Source organism: Colletotrichum gloeosporioides (genome assembly GCF_011800055.1).
Source record: "Colletotrichum gloeosporioides strain Lc1 chromosome Unknown consensus_82, whole genome shotgun sequence".
NCBI classification, from domain to species: Eukaryota; Fungi; Ascomycota; class Sordariomycetes; order Glomerellales; family Glomerellaceae; genus Colletotrichum; species Colletotrichum gloeosporioides.
This window is the reverse complement of record NW_025544727.1, coordinates 3,230-24,106: the sequence shown is the minus strand read 5'-3', so window position 1 is coordinate 24,106 and position 20,877 is coordinate 3,230. Positions and strand designations below refer to the sequence as shown.

At 48.3% G+C, this 20,877-nt stretch overlaps 6 protein-coding genes across 6 annotated transcripts; 2 read left to right on the top strand and 4 right to left on the bottom strand.

Moving 5' to 3' along the window:
- Positions 1 to 1,982: 1,982 nt before the first annotated feature.
- On the bottom strand, positions 1,983 to 3,395 carry GCG54_00009980 (uncharacterized protein; the record flags this gene model as incomplete). The annotated part of the gene is made up of 1 exon (XM_045409916.1): positions 1,983 to 3,395. One exon carries the CDS (start codon positions 3,393 to 3,395, stop codon positions 1,983 to 1,985), a length of 1,413 nt encoding a protein of 470 aa, XP_045258951.1.
- Positions 3,396 to 4,527: 1,132 nt separating this feature from the next.
- Positions 4,528 to 5,642, bottom strand: GCG54_00009979 (Tyrosinase ustQ; the record flags this gene model as incomplete). Its single annotated transcript, XM_045409915.1, has 3 exons — positions 4,528 to 4,763; positions 4,823 to 5,323; positions 5,393 to 5,642. 3 exons carry the CDS (start codon positions 5,640 to 5,642, stop codon positions 4,528 to 4,530), a joined length of 987 nt encoding a protein of 328 aa, XP_045258950.1.
- A 1,561-nt stretch (positions 5,643 to 7,203) lies between these two features.
- GCG54_00009978 (uncharacterized protein) lies at positions 7,204 to 8,899 on the top strand (the record flags this gene model as incomplete). Its single annotated transcript, XM_045409914.1, has 3 exons — positions 7,204 to 8,396; positions 8,450 to 8,663; positions 8,717 to 8,899. The coding sequence occupies 3 exons, from the start codon at positions 7,204 to 7,206 to the stop codon at positions 8,897 to 8,899; spliced, it is 1,590 nt and encodes a 529-aa protein (XP_045258949.1).
- Positions 8,900 to 10,705: 1,806 nt separating this feature from the next.
- Positions 10,706 to 12,830, top strand: GCG54_00009977 (uncharacterized protein; the record flags this gene model as incomplete). Its single annotated transcript, XM_045409913.1, has 5 exons — positions 10,706 to 11,103; positions 11,202 to 12,084; positions 12,135 to 12,260; positions 12,316 to 12,407; positions 12,464 to 12,830. The coding sequence occupies 5 exons, from the start codon at positions 10,706 to 10,708 to the stop codon at positions 12,828 to 12,830; spliced, it is 1,866 nt and encodes a 621-aa protein (XP_045258948.1).
- A 108-nt stretch (positions 12,831 to 12,938) lies between these two features.
- GCG54_00009976 (uncharacterized protein) lies at positions 12,939 to 13,724 on the bottom strand (the record flags this gene model as incomplete). Its single annotated transcript, XM_045409912.1, has 1 exon — positions 12,939 to 13,724. One exon carries the CDS (start codon positions 13,722 to 13,724, stop codon positions 12,939 to 12,941), a length of 786 nt encoding a protein of 261 aa, XP_045258947.1.
- A 631-nt stretch (positions 13,725 to 14,355) lies between these two features.
- GCG54_00009975 (Transporter aclS) lies at positions 14,356 to 16,059 on the bottom strand (the record flags this gene model as incomplete). Its single annotated transcript, XM_045409911.1, has 1 exon — positions 14,356 to 16,059. One exon carries the CDS (start codon positions 16,057 to 16,059, stop codon positions 14,356 to 14,358), a length of 1,704 nt encoding a protein of 567 aa, XP_045258946.1.
- Positions 16,060 to 20,877: the final 4,818 nt, after the last annotated feature.

The following is a 20,877-nucleotide window of genomic DNA, read 5'->3' as shown; positions in this document are numbered from 1 at the left end:
TAGGAGCTATATATGTGCCCAGCCCTGCATCTACTTGCTGCTGCATAGCAGCCCGAGACAGGCGGTGGAAGGGTTGATCTTATCCTGTGCAGACCTCCGATGCCCCGCACGTCATTGCATTGCAACGTCACGCAAGGGTACAAACGACTCGCTGCCTGCTACCATGAGGACCATGAGGATGGGAGTAACCTTGATGATAGGCAACATAATCAGCGAGAGCTGTCCCGGATGAGTCCCAGGAGGCTTGCGAACCCGTCTAAACTCTGATTTGGCGAGTTAGATGACGGGACGCCACAAAATAGCCTCATCGCTAACATTCATACTCCACACAGGGACCAAATTTTGAAATCATGGGTTCGGCTTTTTTCCAGAAAGATGCAGCGGCAGGGATCAGAGCTCCAGATGTGCGTCCAGGGGGTTGACGCGAGGTGGCACAAGGGCTTAGGTGTGTGAGAAGAGCTGATGATTTCTCTTCAGCTGCCTCTTTGAAGCTGAATCGCCATAGATGCCGGCAAGCTCGTGAGGATGATGGCGTCCAGTGAGTATTCATCCTCGAGAAGACGGGAATGCCAGATGGCCGTTGAATGGCCCGGTTGCAGTGAGATGAGCCAGACGGGCGACTGCGCCAAGAGGGCGTCAGCAGGCTGGGCGCCTGGGCGGCGGCGAGGACACGATAAAATTCATGAATCTGCCTGAGAAAGTCCTTCCTGTTGGGGAAGGTCATTAGTTGTAGCTTCGAGGGATGGACCGGAGGGATAGGCTTCACAGATTGTTTACGACCCAAGATTCTTGGCGACTTCTAGGGCCCTGTAGACTTTGGAGAACCCCCGAAACATCGCAGCCAATGTGGAGTGACCTCCAGACTTGGGGTAAGACCCAGTGAGTCTTCGAGGCAGCTCATTGCATCGCCAAGAGCCCAGCCAGTGAGGAAGAGGAAAGCACGAAAGATTTTCGTCGATGTCGTGCTCGCGGGGGTGTGATGGCGACACATGGCGGCTTGACTGGTGCCCCAGGCCCTTTCAGGTTAACACGGGCTGATCCCAGGCGTCTGCTGCATGTTTTGCGCCCTAAAATGGCCTCGATACCCGCAATTGCCAGCCGGGGACAACTCTAAATGAAGCCCTTCATTTTAGTACGCTCAGGCTTTGGTACGTCTCGATCAAACAGAAAATCTATTAATTCGACTTCTTCTCGTTTCACCATATCATTGATACCCGTCAGTCGGTTAATCCAGTCATCGCTTGGAAATGACTCCTCGCCATTGCGATAAAGCGATGCAGGGACTGACCCCAACCTTTCCCTTCTTCTAGGCCTTCGAAATCTGTTGGTCGTTCTCTAAGCATCCACTTTGAGTGACGGAGAGGGATCCAATGATGCATTGGTTTCCACGCCCGGAGGTCCAGTCTCTCTTGCACTATCCTTCAAGCAGTGCCTCATATGCAGAAGTCATCTCTTTTCTTGTCATTATGACGCAAAAAAACCCCAGGCACCGCACATTTTCCTTTTGGTGGTTTTGAGCCAATATTATTGGTGTCCTCTTGAAATAGCATTCATAGCCCAGGCACAAGAAGACATTGTCAAACGAAATTGTGGCATTTCTGTGTTACATGACAACGAATCGTGGGAAATTGACTGCATGGTAAGAGACACGTCATCAAAGGCCAGGTCAATTAGAGAGCGAGAGGGTTTCGATTATCAATGGTGTCCTATTCCTTTGGTAACTGAGAAGCAACGTCTGCTGTCTCTAAGGCTTGAAATTCAGTACGTACAGCCATGACAAATCTCTCCAGTGATGTACGAAACTATGATATCTGTGGAGATTCAAACGGAATGACTATGAGACAGGGAAGATGAGTTTTCCTGCGCTGATAGCAAGAGTCCCCTTCTGCGGATAGACAAGACTTTGCCTTTGGATTTGCAACTGATTTGTGTTTGTTGCTAGAAAGGGTAAACCAGACGGAACTAATAATGACCGTAACTCATTAGATGATCCGTATCAGATGTTTTCCATTTCTGTATTCTTCACAAGGAAAACTGTGTTCATCGTCGCAGGGCCCCAGGATCTGCTCTCGGCTTTCCTCGTCAAGATGTGTAATCATGCCAATTCGACGAAATATGCCCCGACTTCGATTTTGTATCTCAAGAAGCATGATTTTGAACCCCTGCGTCTCCTCTACAGCACACGGAATGCAGTAGAGCGACGACTCAGCGTTCTGAAGTTCGAAGTCCTGGTGAAAGGTGTCCAAGGCTACGGACATAATCGTCCCACCTGTTTGATATTTCGTTGTGTTGATCGTGGCTTCCCAGTCTAGTCCATTGAGCTCGTCTGTTTTCTGGGTTCGGGTAAGACACAAGGGTTTCAGAGCGCCCCATAAACGAACCCAGCCGCCTTCAAGAAGCCCAGTCACTTCTGTAGTAACGTAATCCAGGTGGTAATCCTCGATCTCGATGAAGAACTCCGTAGGATACACCACTCGCCCAGATGAAAACACTGAACCATCTGCGGCCGCCCATGACCAACTCGGGGCCCGGTAGGAAGACTCAGAACAAGTCGAAATCGGCACTGAATCTCGGACTGCCCAAAGCATTTCCTGCTTCAGAGTGCGATGCCACATGCCCGCTACATATTCGTCGTCCAAGACTTGTGCCATTTTCTTCGCAACGGCTGAAAGGGCAATCATTCTGTCAGCAGAAAATGAAAGTCTGCTACCGCTGTAAGTGGAGACTATGTCTTCCCAAGCGCATAGCACATCATTGTATGCAGGTTCGGGCTCGGATAATGCTACGCGCTTGTCATCAAATTGGCTAAGTTGCCGTGGAGATGGATTGACTTGACAAAGGATAGTCCGTGGGACATCCTCTGGGTAGAACTCAGCCGCATTATTCTCCCGGCACTCCCACGAAATCTGCCTTTCTCCAAAGTGAAGAATTCTTCGAGAAAGTAAGCGCTCCTGAAGTACCCAGGCTCTCGAATTGACCAGTGCGTCGTGCACGTCTGTTCGCCATGTGTCTTCGTCCACGATACGGTAGACTGAAGTTTGCCCCTGTCGCTTGAGTTGGACAGTTTGCCACATGTAAGTTTCTGCCCTGCGATCATGGAACAGAGAATGATGCGCATCAGAAGCCGTCGATGCTGAGATGTTGCAAAAAGCTGCTGAGTAAACTTTATCCATGAGAGTCGATTCATGACGCCAGTCCGACAGCTTGTCTCCGTCTTGGATAATGCAGAGAGAGTCTATCCACAGATATCTCACTCCTAGTAGTCGTGCTACATCTCCGGCCTCTTGGTATAGCCGCAGAAGACATGTGGCCGGCAGCCAGCTAGACAGCTCGGTTAAGTTGTCCGTAGTCAACTTAAGACAATCTGCCTGTCCCCAACAATGACTCAGTGTCATATAGGGCCCAGTGAGTTGCTCTTTGATGGGCTGTACTAAACGGAAATGAGAACATGAAGCCTCTGGCGATCCAAAGTCCACTAGACGGGTGGGATACCAAGTTCCATTCGGCGCCGAAGCACGACACCGGGTGTGGCCTTGGACGCATTGATCGCACCAGTTCTTGGCCTGTAGCAGGGCGTCTTTGGACGAAGTAATTTCAGCGAGGGGCTGAGGTGTACGAAATTCGCCATCTGCATGAAATACCAGTGAATACATGAGCTCATGTAAATATGATTCATAAGAATAGATTGGTTCGAATTACCGTTGTAAGGGTGGATGAGAAAGTTACCGACATCTTTCCATTTGAACCTGGTTGCGAGTGTGCTCGACGGATAGGTTCGGGGTAGGTTGATAGAAGCATTCATCGTCTCGAACTTTTCATCGCGATGATCCCAATGCCACCACAGTTCCATTTGGGTGACAGCATCTGAATGATAACGGCCCTCTTCATTCTCAAGGCTAAACCCATCCACGTTAGGAGCTTGGGTTTGATCTGTCACGCCGATGATGTATGCTTGGTGCTCCGGGGGGAGGCAAATCCAGATTCGGTTGCAGATATAGCATCCCGCCTCGACCGATGCTTTCAGACTGCTGCAAGTCAAGTGATGATCCCAGATGACTAGGGTACCCTGCTCCTCTCCCCAAACATCTTTCGGCACATTCGCCTCTATCCCATCTCGGCAAACGTTGCATATCATGTTGCACGGAGCAGCGATGGAGAGGCTGGCCAAGGCTGATGTTGACCGCCTTGGAGACAGGACTGGCACGTAACAAAGAGATCCGATGTTGAGTCGCGAGGAATTCCGATTTGACAATATGAATGATTTCGTCTCGACAGCTGCTCGACCTTGGCACAAAGCGGGGTAATATTCATCAGCAGCGCGTGACAACCAACAGCGTGCTGACATGTACCGCAGGCTGTAATCAACCGCATACCCTACAAGGGCGCCTGATTGAATTTGGCTGACAAGTGTATAAGTCATAACATCATGAAATGAATAGCGCTGAATTATGGTGAACTTTTGTTTAGTCTATTTTTATCGCTGGAATGATGCCCGGGGCGCACGGGTCTGCTCATAGGTCTACCTATCTAGTACTTGTACTGCAACAGGTCATTTGTCGTTGACATAACCTGCCGAATAGCAATGTCTGGCGCAAGACCCAGCATAGGCATACTGTCGTTCAAAGAAGCCGGCCTCACGTCCACCTGGCCAGTCTCCAGAATCCTGATGCCAGAGAAGTCCTGCGCGCGGCCCTCGGGCGCCTCCTGCTGCCACAACCACCAAAGTCTGTCAATCTGCACATGGTGAAGGAAGAAGAGCGGGTCTTCCAAAGAGTCAGCGAACGAAATCGACCGAAATATTTTCATCTACGAGAATGCTTACCATTGGGAGAAGTTGAGGGGATCAAGTCTCCGCCCACCGAGTTGTGAATCGCGCCATGAGGCCCGTTCTCCAACGCTGTCGCGAATTGAGAAAAGTTGCCAGAAGTCTCTGTAATTTCTACAATTCTCGCAGGGGAGTAGGCTTTGCCCTGGAACTTGCCGTTGTCGACGCCAATACCGTCGTTGAAACCGCGGTTCAAGCAATGCGCTCTTGGTGTCGTGTCGAAGTACGGAACAGTGAAGTTGGCGAATGCACCGTCGGTCACACACATCGTCAACGGATTCGGGCGAGATGGTGATGTGAGGCCGCCGTTGAGTCCGTTGCCGCCGAAGCCCGTGGTGACATCGGTCGAAAAGACGGGGCTCTTCGACATGTCCTCGGAGTCCAAGGTCCATTCCCAGTAAGTCATGGGACCAGTGTAACTGCATTCATCTCTCAAGGCAGTCTCGTAGACGTGGACGAAGTATCGGTGCCATGGAAGGAATTGAGCCACGAAGTGAACTTTTTTCGAGTCAGTTGTGACGCTCGGACAACGTTGATTGATGAATGGTAACTGAGGTTTCTACTCACTCTGAATGTTGAGATGCGCGTGGACGTAGGGAAAGTCGTTGTAGCGCGAAGTTTCGAGACCAATCTTTGATGGCAGGCTATCGAGACATTTCACAGCCTTGATGTAATCTGCCTTTGCTGAATCCGACAGACTCCTCCATTCGACTCTTTGCGCAGTTTCTGTGTTGTTGGCGGCAGGAAGGCCGAATACGGGGGTTGTGATGGCTGAAATCAGCAACGCGGCATCGCGAGCAAAGCTGGAAGATCGCATTGTGAGGATGTTGTTAATTGAAGTTGTTGGTATCCCACGAATTCAGAAAGGGCATCGCTCCGCCTAAGTACCATCTCGAATTCTCGTATCGCCCCGTTCGCGCTGGGTGAAGAGACTGTTAGCGTGGGCTGTAATCTCGGCAACGCCTGGCGAGCTAAAATTGGCTCGGAAGTTGGCGAACACTGGAACTCCCCGCATCATCCTTGCATCACGGACTGTAGATCTCCACAACACAAGCTTTGACAGAGACTATGAAAGGAGAAGCCTCGACCATTCAGTGTCTAACGCAAGCCTTCACAAGTGACATGGCATCGAAGTGAATGTCGGGTCAGCTGACTAGAGTACAAATTCTCCATTTCATGTCTTTACAATCCACAAGATGCATCACAATGGGGGATTTAGGGGTATTCTCTGAAATCCACGGCTATGGCTGACTCCAACTTGCTTTTGCTAGATTGGAGCAATTTGACAATTGTCTCGAGCCCCCAGGAGGCGAGACTTCCCCAGTTTGGCGTCCCCACTCCAGAACCAGGGCGCTGGCATCCAGCTTTGCTGGACCAGGAACGAATGGTTATATGAAGGATCCGTGTGCATGACAAAATTTCTGCATCAAAAGACATGCAAGATTCGAGGATTGTTGGCTTTGAACAAGCCTTAGTATTCGTAATTTGAGAACGTCGGCTTGGCTGGTTTGCTGACTTCCTCATGGTTTCGCGTTTTCGAATGCCGTTCCACTTGAGTTAGGAACATAATGTGAAGACTTCGAGGGGGTTTACATTTACTAAAGAATAAACGAATTTGGACGGAGTAACCTTAGAATATATGCGGATGAAAAAAGGTAACCCAATAGTTGGGTAAAATATTGAACAGATCCTCTACAGTACCATAACCTCCTGAATCATTGATGTTGCTATAACTCGACGCATAGTGAAAAGAGCACATAATGGAGGCCAATCTTTTAAATACGATGAGTCTACGAAAGACTGGCTGACTTGGGCCATCGTTTCACAAACCGTATACCATGAGAAACAGCAAGCAGAATTTTGCTGTTTTGGCTACTCTTAAAACACATGATTGGTTTGAGTTTTAGACATAAAATTGCTTCCTATGCAATTTCCATTAAACTCCAGTGCATAATTTAGGGGCTACTCGACGAATCTGATGATTCACATCCGAGTCCTCATTGACGCCAAATGATTGCTGACCAAGACAATGTGAGTATAATTCGGCAGGCCGAATGCAGATTATCACCCGCTCCGGAGACAGCCCAGACATACTTATACTGATGTTTGCGGGACCTGTGGCGCCCGCTAACTCCACGCCTGAGACACCATCTTCACCTTCGTGGCGGGCTGAGCCGAGCGGCTGTAGGTGAGCGGCCGGATTGCATAAGTGGCAGGTTGCCTCATTCCTGCAAAACAGATTTACCCCAAAGCGGCCCAGTCGCATCTGCTGTCGATGGCGCTACCGTAACCTCATTTCAATTGAACGCCGACTCTCCAGGCATCTCTCAGCTTCCAGCTCGCAACTTTCGAACTTAGATGCGGTGACATCGCCCGTAATGGACACCGACGGATGCGCCATCGACGGCAATGGGGATTTATACGGCCTTGGCGTGCGCATCGGCGTCTACTGCCAATGGGTCTCGTCCTGGATCCGCATGCTGGTGGACGAGGAGAGCATCGAGGATGTCCACGGAGTCAACGCCATCTTCGTCTTCGCGATCATCATCGCAACGATCTTGGCACAAGTCCATCGCGATGTGAAGCCGATAGAGCTGTACATCATGTTGCAAATTTCTCTTGGCTTTTTCATCACGGTGCTCAGCACGATCGGAGTCCGGAACCACTTCTTGCGACCGAAACGCGTCAAGCTCATCTGGCACCACTACCAAAAGGTCGTCGAGAAGCGTAGACAGAATGCGGAGCTCGGAGAGAAGATTTGGAGTCGCCATCGGTTCAAGCAAATCTTCAAAGAGGAGCGAGAGGGGAATAATGTTGTCAAGGCATTTTACCAGTCCTTGTTTAGGATGGGCCGCGAATACCTCGAAGATGCCGCCGCGAGACAGTATCTTTCCAACCCGAGTTTCGAGGTCCCCATTGAGTATCTGACTCCTTTCAAGCCTCGCAACATTTCATGGGTTGGGGTTGTATGGAGGACGGCCATTCTCGGCGTCGTGGCGGGCTTTAATGTCTATTTCTGGTTCTACATCGCAAACCAACCCACCGCTGATGATGGCTGCGGAGCCCCGTTTCTTTTCCTCTTCTCGATGCAACGCATTAAAAAGCTTGTGTTGATTCTTTCGCAAGTCGTCGCTATCATAGTTGTCATTGTGGTTTTGCCTTTGTGTCTGTTCCTAGTATCAGCGGCGGCTTTCCTGGTCACTCTCTTGAGCTTCTGCGCCTTGCGAGACGTGGTTTACTTTGCTATTCCCAGCTCGACCAGACTTACGAAAAGTCTGCGAACAAAACTCCTCCCGTTTCTGGAGCGGGTGGAATATTACTTGAGGGTCGGGGAGTTCATTCTCAAGCGGACACCTAGCTTCAGAGTGTTCGTGTCTGTTATCTGGTTGTTCATTTTGTCTGTCCAGCTTCTGTCCTTCTTCACGAAGCTGTCAGATCCTCAGAGTGTGAGCATTCATGATTCAGTTAGGGCGGCTATATCGCTTTTCACGCCGAAGCAGTATGATGACCGTGGAGAGGCCGACTCTCCAATCTTGGCCGGATGCGAGACCTATGGGGAACACCAACTTGGGTGAGTCGTACGGACCCTTGCAACAAGTGATGGTTACTGATGTTGACATTAAGCAACTCCATCTGCTTCTATCTCAGTGTCACGTGGAACGTCATGGTCTTCCTCAGCATTTTATGGTTCATCCTATCGATTGAGCTTACATTGGGATGGAATCATGTTCAAGACATCAACGAGATCAAGACAACGGGACAACTAATCCCCTTCATCATTGGATGCGTCAGTACCTGCCAGGTATTGAAGCAGGTCACGCTGATCGGGCTGCGAAAGGTGGGTGACATTTGGAGCCGCTCCCCACACTCTCTGCTGATGAAGTGCAATAGATGTTCCCGGATTGGGCAAATTACGAGTTGGACGCTGCATACACTGCAAGGGGCGGCATCAAGTTCCACATCAACCATAGTCCACGTGACGACGAGGGGATTTCGACGAGCTCAGAGACGCGCGTGGCTACGGGCATCGCCTTCAGGGATGTGGGGTCTGTTGAGTCGGGCCAGAAGCCGTGATGTGACGATGGAGCTGTGTGAGAACGATACGTCCATAGTCCGAGATAGTTGCAAGGAAGCTCATCCTTCAGAAGTGCGGAACGTCGCCTCTGTTGACTATAACAGGTAGACGAGCAGCCAATCATTCCAACTCGGTGACGGAGATGACCCTATTCCAGACCGTTGGAGATCTGCACGTTACGACGCAGAGAGCAAACATTGAACACGGTGTGACACGAAGACACACGCAGGCCAGGTCAGAAGTGTCCACTTTGCCGCGTTGATGTGCGATGAAGATCAAGGCGTTGAAGGGGGCGGCCGACCCGACGCAGTGGTTCAAGTGCGGTGTCACGTTGAAAATGTGCGGGCTTTGAGATTTGGCGGGCGTTTCGTCTAGAGATTCGATGATCCTCCCCCACGTGCAAAGGCCGAGCGTGACAAAAGTACTGGACGCAAGCGTCAATATTTATTGCAGAGCAAACATTGGCATCCACTGCGAGAAGCAAACATTGGGTTCCAACATGCAGTTGGAACCAAGCTGTTGGTACCGGGGATGCGAGCCATGACGTCCCGATGTCTTACCAACCGCCAGTTTCACTGAGCGCAACACCGAGGACGTGGTTTGGCTTTTGTTGCTAGAAAAGCTCTCTTCGCGGCTCTTTTTCTCGATGTCGACGTTTTTGTCATGGCAGTGTTTTGGGGGGATTCTAGAAGAATGCATTGGTTCAGATCGCTATTTCCGGGCTACGGTGACGCTGTTGGACGGTGGAAGAGGGGAACGGACGGGGGTCAGGACTCAGGGACCAGGGTTCAACAAAGAACAATGTGGTCAGTGGCTGCGGCACAGCCACCCCTGAACTCCCCGAAGGCCAGCGTCGAGGCCATTTCGAGTCTACGGCCAACAAGTGGGAGGTGGGAGGAAGCGGGAGGGGAGGCAAGGAGACATGGAAGAGGGAGGGGAGATACCGGAGTACGTACCCACTCACCGCAAGGAACCAGTGGGCGATGTGACAGTGTATGCGAGTTAATTCCCCTTCAGCTTAGCTCAAGAACAGCGAGAGAAAAGACTTTCAGCAGCAGCTAGCACCAACACACCAACACACACACACACACACACACCAACAGCGGCTGGTCTTACACTCACTCTCTCTTCCCTCTCTTTCTCTCATCTCAAGACAAGAAGAGTCAGGGGCTTAGTCAGTGCTTGGAGTGAACAATGTTTGCTTGTGTTCGCCCCACCCGCACGCTGTCTCAATTTCAACATCCAGCCGCCCGCTGCTGATGCTGCTGCATCTCCTCACCCCCCATTTTATTCTTGTTGGAGAACCGGAAAAGCAAGGTACAGGACCAAGTGGAAAAAAAATCCAAAGAGACACGTCGAAACTGTAACTGTGTGTCCCCGTGTTGCACAAATACCGTCTCACCCCGAACTTTCCACACGGAGAAGAAGAAATCACACACACGGCTCGGACGCTTGCATCTTTCAAGACACACTGTACTTAGCCGCGCCGCACTGCACCGCAGGACGTTGGAACTGGGACCCTCCATCGCCTGTGGATCTGCACATCATCGACAAGGGAGGGAAGAAGCACTGGCAGAGACAGAGGGAGAAAACAGCACTGCACACCGAAGAGAGGGAGGAACCGGCCCGCTGCTGACCCCCCCTTCTTTTGGTTTCCCCCCTCACTCACCAAAGACGCACCACCGATTTGAAGCCGAATGGGAGTCCCGTGACCCGGTTGGGACGCGCCCCCCTCCGCCCTCGAATCTCGGCCGGGAAGAGAGTTGAGAGTTGAGAGAGAGACCCCTCTGAGAGTGTGAGGGATCATGAGCGAAGACAATCACCCTCACGTCAACGGAGACGGCAGACGGCACAGCGAGCCCAATTTCAAGCGCCGGCGCGTCACCAAGGCCTGCGACTTCTGTCACCGCAGAGGGCGCAAGTGCAAGCCGGTCACTGAGGGGAGCGGGGTCACGCCCGTCACCGGGCCCGACGGCCAGCCCTCATGTCTGACCTGCATCGAGCACAGCGCGCAGTGCACATGGAATCGTGTCGCGGCAAAGAGGGGCGTCAAGTCCAAGACGTCGCCCGCGTCTATCAAGCAACCTCATCAGCAAGGCGAGGGCGGCGGCTCGGACAGGTGCTTTTACGACGAGAGCCGCCATGGCAGCAGAAACCTTGTTCACCGTCTCATATGTATCTTCTTCGACACGGTGTACCCAGTGTTTGTGTTCCCCCGCTTCAAAGTCAACTTCCAATCATTCCCGATTGGGGGTTGACGAGAAAGAAGAGCCGAATGAATTGCTGACCCTGTTGCACAAGGTTTCCCTTTTACGATGAGGCGAGTATCATGAGAGAATGGGACAACACGAGCATGTCGTCCAACCGCGCCGCCTTCGCCCGCCTGATGGCCATCTGCGCGCTGAGCGCCTCGCATGTGCGCGACGGCGCGCTGTTCAACCCGGACATTCCCGAGATGATTCGCGATGAGCACCAGCAGGCCTATCTTGACGACGGGCGGAAAGCCATTCCCGACGACAACCGGGACATTCCCAAGCACGAGATCTTCCAGTACCTGCAGGTCGTCGGCACGCTGTCGCTGGCGGCGGTTCAGATCAAGGACGACGTGCTGTTCGAGCAGTACCTTGGGCGCTACCATAGCATCGTCGCGCAGGCGCAGTTCCAGTTCGAAAGCAACTGGGGCGAATTACCCAGGAATGAGGTGTACGTGCGGCGGCAGTTCTTCTGGTCCATGTACCGCCTCGAGGTGCACTCTGCGCTCATCCAAGGGCACGTCATCCGGTGTCCGGAGTTGCAATGCGGCGTGGCGTACCCGGTGCACGTCGGCCTCTCCGGCGTGCTGGATCCCACGGGCGCGGCGGTCGGCCAAACCCGGGGGCACTCGAAGCCTGAGATCTTCTTCCCGGGTAGTTGGCTCACTGGCTGGAACTACATCACCGACCTGTATCGCATGCTGGAGCACGTCATTGTGCGCATGCGCAAGCAGCGTGTGCAGGCGGTGCATACAGACCGCCATGATAACGACATGGACATACTACTCCCGTCCATCCAGGAGATGCTGGACAACGTGCTTAACAGGAAATTGCAGCTGCCGCTGTATGCATCCCAAGCGTTTCCATCATCGAACAATCGAGAGGAGAACTTGTGCGGATTCCAAGTGGCTAATATTGCATGCACATACCAAGTGAGTTGACAATCTTCCTGTGGGATGCATGCTAGTCTAACAACCTGTAGCTCACTCGCATGGCTCATTTCGCCTGCTTGAATCAATTCGACGACGCTTGTAATGCGGCGATTGACTTGATCGATGAGATTACCAAAGTACCGCCCGAGTATCTTCGAGCGATAGGACATCCCATGGTACGCCTACATCATCCCAAACCCTCATGTCTGAGAGATGCTAACATCACGCAAGCTCCAAGAGCTGGTCGGCGTCGGCCACTTGCTCAGCAGCTTCATCGGGCGCCACCTCACCACACATCAATACTTTAGACTACGAGACGTCATGTAAGTAATGATGAACCCTCCCACCGGCTTCTCGTCATGAAACTGACCTTCCCAAGGCGGCACATGGCGCAATTCCTACAGAACTTGGGCTCCTGCCTCCCCAACGCGCCCCAAATATCGGGCAAGCTGTTGGCGTACATCACCAAGATTGACGACGAGATCAAACGGCGGGCCGAGCAGCAGCCGCCGCAGCCGCAGATGCCGGTTGCGACGGCGATCCCCATCACAGAGATGCCGAGTAGTACCGGGCAGCCACAGCAGATCGTGGAGGTGATGCCAGCCAGCACCATGGACCAATATCAGATGCAGAGCGTTCCCTTGTACAACTTTCCCCTGAACTTTATGAACAATGTGTTTACGACGGCGTTTAACGATCAACCGGACATTGACTGGAATTATGCTGTCGAAAACTGGACATCATGATAGGAAGGGAGGCCAATTGGGACGGACACAGTGTTACGGGGAGTTGACACGACGATCGATTTATATACTCTTTCCATCTCTTAATAGACAAAATCTGGATAACCAATTCTAGTAAACATGCTCCAAGTTGCCAGCCAACTCCTTGCTCTGCACCGCGCAGTTTCTCTTTGCATCGTTCGTCCATATTGTGTCTTCTGGTCGCGCCCTTTTCTGGGCTAGCCTAGCCAGAATATTGATGCCGGACCGTACGCCATCGACCGTCGTTACGCTCTGTGGGAGCGCCTTTTGAATATCGTCCTCCAACGCAGCCATGCCCGCGCACCCGAGGATGATGCTAGTCGCGCCATTGTCGATCAGCCGCCCCGCGAAGCTCGCTATGCGCTCTACGACATCGCCACGCTCCAGGCTCTCCAGCTCCAGCACTCCCAAGCCCGTGGCAAGCACACCTGCCGACTTGCTTTCGAACCCGAGATCGTCGACAGATTTTGTCAGGATTGGTTCCCAGGCTTGCGCCGTCGTAACGACGCCGAACTTCGCGCCATCTTGGGTCCCTTCCTGTAGGGCGGCTTGGAATATCCCGGTGACGGGAATGGTGAAGATCTCCTGGAGTGCGTAGACGAGCGGATGGTCTGAGAAGCAACATACGAGAACCGCGTCAACTGGTTTTGAGTTGATGTAGTCTATCGCCCGGGGGAGGACGGCCTTTGTCGACTGCAGCGCCTGTTCATGGTTCTCGATGCACGGCGGACACTCGGCGAGGTCTCGGCCATCGATGAAGGTGATTTCGACGTCGGGTCTTGATGGATATAGTCGTGTCAAGTCATCTGTCATACCCGTCGTCGATATCGGGATGATGCAGAGAAGTTTCGTAGCTGAGTGCAATCGATCCATCATCTTCAAAGGAGCGGTCGGACGCGGTCTTTTGACTTTGAGCGAGAGGGCAATTCAGCAGCTTTTTAGCCAGCAAACGGCACCACAGACTTCACTTTTGAATTTTGTTTCTGTTTCTGAAAAGGTCATGAGGGGGTGTTGAATAGACACGAAATCATTCAACCCGGCCGCCCCCGTTTTCAGCGGAGAGAGGTTTTTGGAATTGCTCCCGCCGGCCATGTGCAATTTAACCGCTTACCCGCCCGCCGCGTGTCGAGGCCGGCCCAAAGGCGGCGCCAGAATATGCGCGGAAACATCAACTCGCACTCACGCACACACGGCAGTTGGTCATTGGCGGCGCAATTGTCCAATTCACCCACCCGGCGGCATGGTTCCTCTTACGTAGTTTGGTGGTGAAAGTGTGGCCCTCCGGGTGGACTCACATGGGAGACGCATCACATCACATTACACCATTCGAAGTAATCAGGGTATCTATTGATTCAAATATGGAGCGAGCCAGGCCCTTCTTTCAGGCGTCTTTTCCAAACTCACACTGTTTCCAACAATCCCGTTCTACCGCCAGACTCCATAAACAGCAAAAACCCACGCTTGCTCGTGACCCAAGGAACAACACCCAAACAACCAAAGCACTAAATCAGACCGTCTTATCCTCCGTAGACCCTTGACTCTTGGAGCTCTCATCCATCTCCGCCTCTTTAGACGGCGACTGCCCCCGGCCATCAAGCACCGTGCCCTCTCTCGGACCGAACGTGCCAAAGTAATCTGCATCATCCACCGCAGTCGGACTCTCGATCGGAGCAATGTAGTGAAGCAGGCAGTATGTGACAACCGCCAACGTACACCCCAGCGGCCACGCAAGGTAATAAAGATGCGACCACCCGTCCTTCTCAACCGTGGGATCCTGCACCCTCTGGACGAAGCCCGGCAACAGCGCCCACGTACCCATGACCCAGGCCACGCCCGCCCGCCAGTTGACGCCCTCCCAGTACCAGTACACGCTCGCGCTCGTGGCCTCGTACAGGTGCGTGAGCTTCAGGTTGCGGCCGCGGACCAGGTAGTAGTCGGCAAACATGACGCCCGTCATCGAGCCCAGGAACACGCCGTACCCGCCCATCACGGTGAGGAACTTGCTCGCGCCGTTCATCAGCTGCCAGGGCTGCATCACGAACGCGAACGCCGCGGTGAGGTACCCGCCTCTTCGCAAGTTGAAGTATCGCGGCAGCAGCGCGGAGAGGTCGATCCCGTTCGAGAGCGCGTTCTCAGCCACAGCAATGCCAAACTGCGCGAAGATGAAGGCCAGACTCGCGAAGAAGACGGCGGCGCGCGCACCCGCGGAGTTATCATAGTGCGCCTGTAATGCGTCTAGAAACCGGTAGGGTTCCCAGACTAATGTCCCCTGCGTCTTGGGGAACAGCTGCGCCGCGCAGGAGGTGCAGACGATGCCGATGAAGGCAACCACAATCGTGTTGAGCGGGACGAAGAGCAGCTGCGACATGAGCTGGTCGCGCGGCCGGCGCGCGAAGCGGGTGAAGTCCGACTGGCTGAAGATGTGCGTGCTGATGCCGCCAATATTAGTGCACACCCCCAGCGCCAGCATCCATCCCAGATGCGAGCCCGATGCTTGCCGGACGCCGGCGGTCGCCGTGATGTCGCGCAGCATCGGCCCCGCGCCGTGCGCCGTGGCGACGCACCAGATGAGCAGCGCGAAGACGGTGGGGATGACGGTGCATGCGGCCACGGCGAAGGGGACGTGGTACCGTTCGGGGCGGATGTAGATGAGCGGCAGGCAGAGCAGCGAGAAGATGATGAAGCCCGTGAAGTCGGCGACGGTCATGGTGCCGTTGGCCAGGGGCCGGTCGAGGGCGTTGAAGGACGGCGCCATTGATGATATAAAAGTGCGCACGCACTGTCCGCCCCAGTAGACCTGCGTAGAGTACCAGATGAAGGATAGCATGATGCGCTGCACGAGCGGGAAGAAGGCGCCGTACATGCCCCACGAGGCCTTCTGCAGGATCGAGAAACCAATGTGCCATTTTGCTCCCGGGCCGCCGGCGAGCACGCAGATGAGGCCGACGAGGATGTGCCCGATGATGACGGTCAGCATGGCCTGCCAGACGTTGAGGCCGAGGGCGATGAGCGAGGAGCCGGTCGTCCAGCCGCCGATATTGAACGAGCCCGTGACGACCCAGAGACCGACGAACTGCCAGGGCCCGTAGGTGCGTCGCTCAGGCGGCAGCGGTCTGGTGTCGCGGTTCATGTAGGCTGTTGTGACGACATCGGTCTCGCGGGAGACTTCGATGCGGCGGAGGAGGCCCGCCATGGGCTTTCGCGAAGTCATCATCATGCAGCACACCTTGATGTCACGCGCGTCGTTGAATGCGGACGGTTTGTGGATGCACTGGGCTTTCCGGCGTGCCTGGTATACCGGCGCCCGTGGTGGTGGCCGCTGTTGAGCGGTTGATGTTGCTGGTGGTTGCTGCTATCTCGCTTGGTGGTGTGTGTTTGCTGGCATCGGTGGACGCGCCGACATGGAGGCGGGACACAGGCTTCCACGACCAGGGGGCGGTGGGCGAGCGGTGAAAACCAGACAGAGACTACCACTACCTAATACCTAATACCGAACGGGAAGACTGGGATATGAGACGAGGTTCTTTTGCGGGGATTTCTTGAGAGGGGACAGGCACCCAAAGTCGAGAGAGACAGAGGGGGGGACAAAGAAGAGGGGGCGATGCTGGACCGTAAGCAACTAGACCAGATGAATCTGAGGTGGCTTTCAGACTTGTCAGACTTAGCTCGAAAGCTTAGTTTCGTCGCACGGCAGCGGCTGTGCGAGAGTTCTCCCTTTGTGATGGTGGAACGAGTCAAGAGACGGGAGAAAGAAACTGGCCACAGTGTGTGTCGAGGTCAATTCGGACGGGGCTCGCGGGGCCTTCTTTAATGATCCGGAAGGGGTCATGGCGAAGACTGGCGATGGCTTCGAGAAGCAGGTTTCGGTCATCATGGACGGGACGTTGCTGATTGAGTGGGGAAACCTCGCCGACACGGCGAGCGACAGGCGATAGATCACATCGGCATTTGACAGCAGGCGGTGTTCGAACGCTGGGCTAGATGTGAAGCCAACCGTGCGTTCGTACTATGAACAGGGTTCTCTTCATGGAAGGGTGTCCTTGGCTCAGCTGTGACGGGCGACATGCAGACCAGCTCGCGTCTCTGAGTTATGAAGCGCGGGATGGTGGCGTTCGTTTGAAACAGGACGATAGGGCAGACGGGCAGCAAGAAACAAGACATTGTCATAAGACGAAGTTGAAGTTGCGCCATTGCCATGCTGATATCGAAAGTTGTGCGCCCTGCGGAGTACAGTTACCATGTTAACGGACGGATTTGTGCACACCAGGGTATCTAAAAAGTAGCTAGGGGGGTGTGGCGCAGCTAGAAAAACTAAAAAGCTACGTTATATACACTTATCTAGCCCCACATAGTAATTAACATAATCCTATAAAAAATAAATATATACTATTTAAGGTGTAATAGCTATACTAGCCTCACTTAACTAAGATATACGCCTAGAGGTAGCCCTATATATAACTAAGCCTACTTTAGTCGTAGTTTAGTATATACTAAATTTCTACGCCTATATATTAACTTTTTTTTTCTTTCCCTAAGATATACTATTTAGAAGAATATTATATATATATACTATCCTAAGTAGGAATTAAGTATATACTAAGTCTTAAAATAGATTATACCTACTTATAAGGACTTTATAAATAAGGGGGTTAATAGGTTTTATAACTTATACCCTTATTATAGCTATTTTTATAGTATATTTAGTATATACTTACGCTATACTTAAAGCATACTAAAGTTAACTTAAAATAGGTCTTATTATTAACCTAAACTAAAACTAAGAAGATCCTAGTAATAAGTAAACTAATACTCTATATATATATAATACTAACTTAATCTTAGTTTTACCTATTAATATAATAAAAGAGTATAATACTAATAAGTTAAGTAATTTTCTAGGTTAGTTTTAATATATACTAACTATAAATATAGCTATACCTAACTATAGTATTAAACTATTTTAAGTTATAAGTTATATATAAGTCTTCTACCTCCCCCTTAACTAATCTATAGTATATACTAACTTAATTCTAAGTACTCTATTATTATTAACCTTAGCTTTAGTGAGTAGTATAGTTAGTACTTTAGTAGTATACCTACTATATATCCCCTACACACCTAGTATATATATAACCTAATTTAATAGGATATAGTTCTATTATTATATCTACTAATATTACTATAGAGCAAGTATATATCCCTTTTAACTATATATATTATATATATACTAATATAATTCTAGTCTAAAACGCCTCCTATACTAATATTACTACTTATAAGTAGGTAGTTAACTAGAAGTATAACTTAATCCCTATATAGTTCTAGTATATACTAATATAATATTTAGTACTCTAAAGGCTTATATCTATTCTAACTAGTAGCATAATACGCACTTTATCTAGAAGCTTAGGTATATTACTAGCTTACCTTTAGTATATATATAGCTAATATTTTGTAGCTATAGCCCTATAGGTAGCCTAATTAGCAAATATACTATAGAGATAGAAGAGCTTATATAAGTTTCACCTTTATATATCTCTAATATATATATAGCTAATATATTTTATAAAGCTACTAACCCTTACTTTACTACTAAATATAAAACTTAGTTCTACTATATAAGTTATATATATATATACTTAGAGGATACTATATATTTACTATTTATTTTACTATCTACTTTAAATATACTAATATAATACTTAATGCCCTTCTATTATAGTTTAAGTTAAGTATAAAGTAAAAAAGCTTAATAATACCTAGCTACTTTATAACTTATTATATAAAGTAGTAAATAAGTAAGCTAGTAAGTATATAGTACCCTTACCTCTACTAAATACTTAGTATAATATAAGTAGTAATTAGGAATAAATAAAATATAGGCTTAATATAGGCTCTATATATACTTAATAGAAACTAACTAAGAAGCAGCTTAATAGCTATATTAAGGGTAGTACACCCTTATCTAAAAAGTAAAAAGTATAATATCTCTATATTTATAACTAAGTATATATTAATATTTAATATAGTATAGCCCTACTATAGCTAACCTTCTACGCACCTCTAGCCCTAAGACGCCTACTAAGGCGCCTAAGACTAGCTATAAGTTATATATATACTAAGCGTTATTTGCTTAGATACTAATAATATACTAGGTAAGGTAACCCCTAGCTCTAAGAAGGCGCCTACCTCTAATACTACCTACTACCCTTTAACTTACAGTATATTCTATATATATATATAGCTTTACTTAAGTATATACTAATATAATTTATAGGCTAAACCTAGCTTAAGTCGCCCCCCCCCCCTCCTCTTAATAATAACTAGCTATCTATAGAGATCTAATATTATATATATATATAGTTACTACCCTAACTAAACACTTAGTTATAGCTCTTAAGCTGTTATAGGATAGGTTTAATATATACTCACTCTACTTATAGATAGAGGTAATAAGGGAGGTTTATTTAACTTAGTATATATATAGCATATAAGGGGATTATATTATTACTTTATAATATAGATACCTATATAGCTATAATATATATATATTAGCTAAGCTAGTTTAAAGTCTATAAGTACTCTTAGGGAACTAATATATACTTAGTATATATATATCTAATATAATTACTTCTATACTTATACTTACTTAACTAAGTCTACTACTTATACTAAGTATATATATATTCTAAATATAGTATCTATTCTCTTACTTTCTAACTATAATTTAGGTTTATTTTAATTCTCCTCTAACTTTAACTTTAATTATATAATTTACTACTATAAATTATACTTTTTCTTTTAACGCTCTAGTTCTCTTACCCTCTCCTCTAGTATATAAAGCTTAAAATCTACCTCTTAGATATCCTATTTCCTTAAGTAAAGTATAAATAGGGATAATAGGAAAGTTAAGCTATATATATACTATATAGATACTACCTCTATACCCTACTTAGGTGAGTTTTATATTAGAATTAAGTACTTAATATTTAAACTAAAAAGTAAGTTTAAGAGGTTATATAAGTTAAAAGGAATTATAGGATTTATTACCCTTTACTATATATACTTTTCTTAATATTTATACGTTTAGTATAAGCTCTACATAAGTTAAGTAGGTCTTAAGTTATTCCTCTATTAGTACTTACTATAGCTTATATTTATAAAGTAGTTCTACTATACTAAATCTATAAATACTATATACTTTATACTAATATATAGTTAGTATATACTTAAATAATACTTAGTAAATACTTACCTTAGAACTACTATTAAAAGAGATTATACTCTTCTAGTAGTAGTGTTATCTTTTATATAGCTTAACTCTACTAAGTTAGTATTTTTCTTAGTAAAATGCTACTATTAAGCTAGAATCTAGCTAAGGGATTAGACTAATATAGCTATAATCTACTTTAACTTCTTTATAGTAAACTAAGACTTAGTCTCTAACTAGGTTAAGTATATACTTATAATATACCTAAGATATTCTTCCTCTAAACTTAATTCCTATAGATAGTAAAGCTTTAAGCTTATAAGGTAATTAGGAAACCTCTTTCACTAGTTTCTTATAATATATATTTTATAAAAAATAAATATATACTATAAATACTACTACTAATCCTAAGATAAGTTAAACTTATATAAGTAATCCTTAAGGCTTAAATAGAGTAGTAGATTAGTATATATTTAGTATTAGCTAAGTATATACTTACTTCTAGCCTATTTTTTATTTATATCTATTATAACTATATATATAGTATCTACTATACTTAGATAGATATAGGCTTAGTATATAAGGCTACTTAAGATAGACTCTAATAAACTAAAAACCCTTTTAAAAAGAAGGTAGTAATCTACTCTCTTACCTATATTTATCTATATATAGATATATAATTTAAGTACTATTAACTATTAGCTTTATATAGGGTCTATATATATAGGATATACCTTTAGCTTAATCTAACTATCTATATATCTTAAATATAGTTATATTCCCCCTTACTATCTTAAATAATATATTAATCTTAAGATA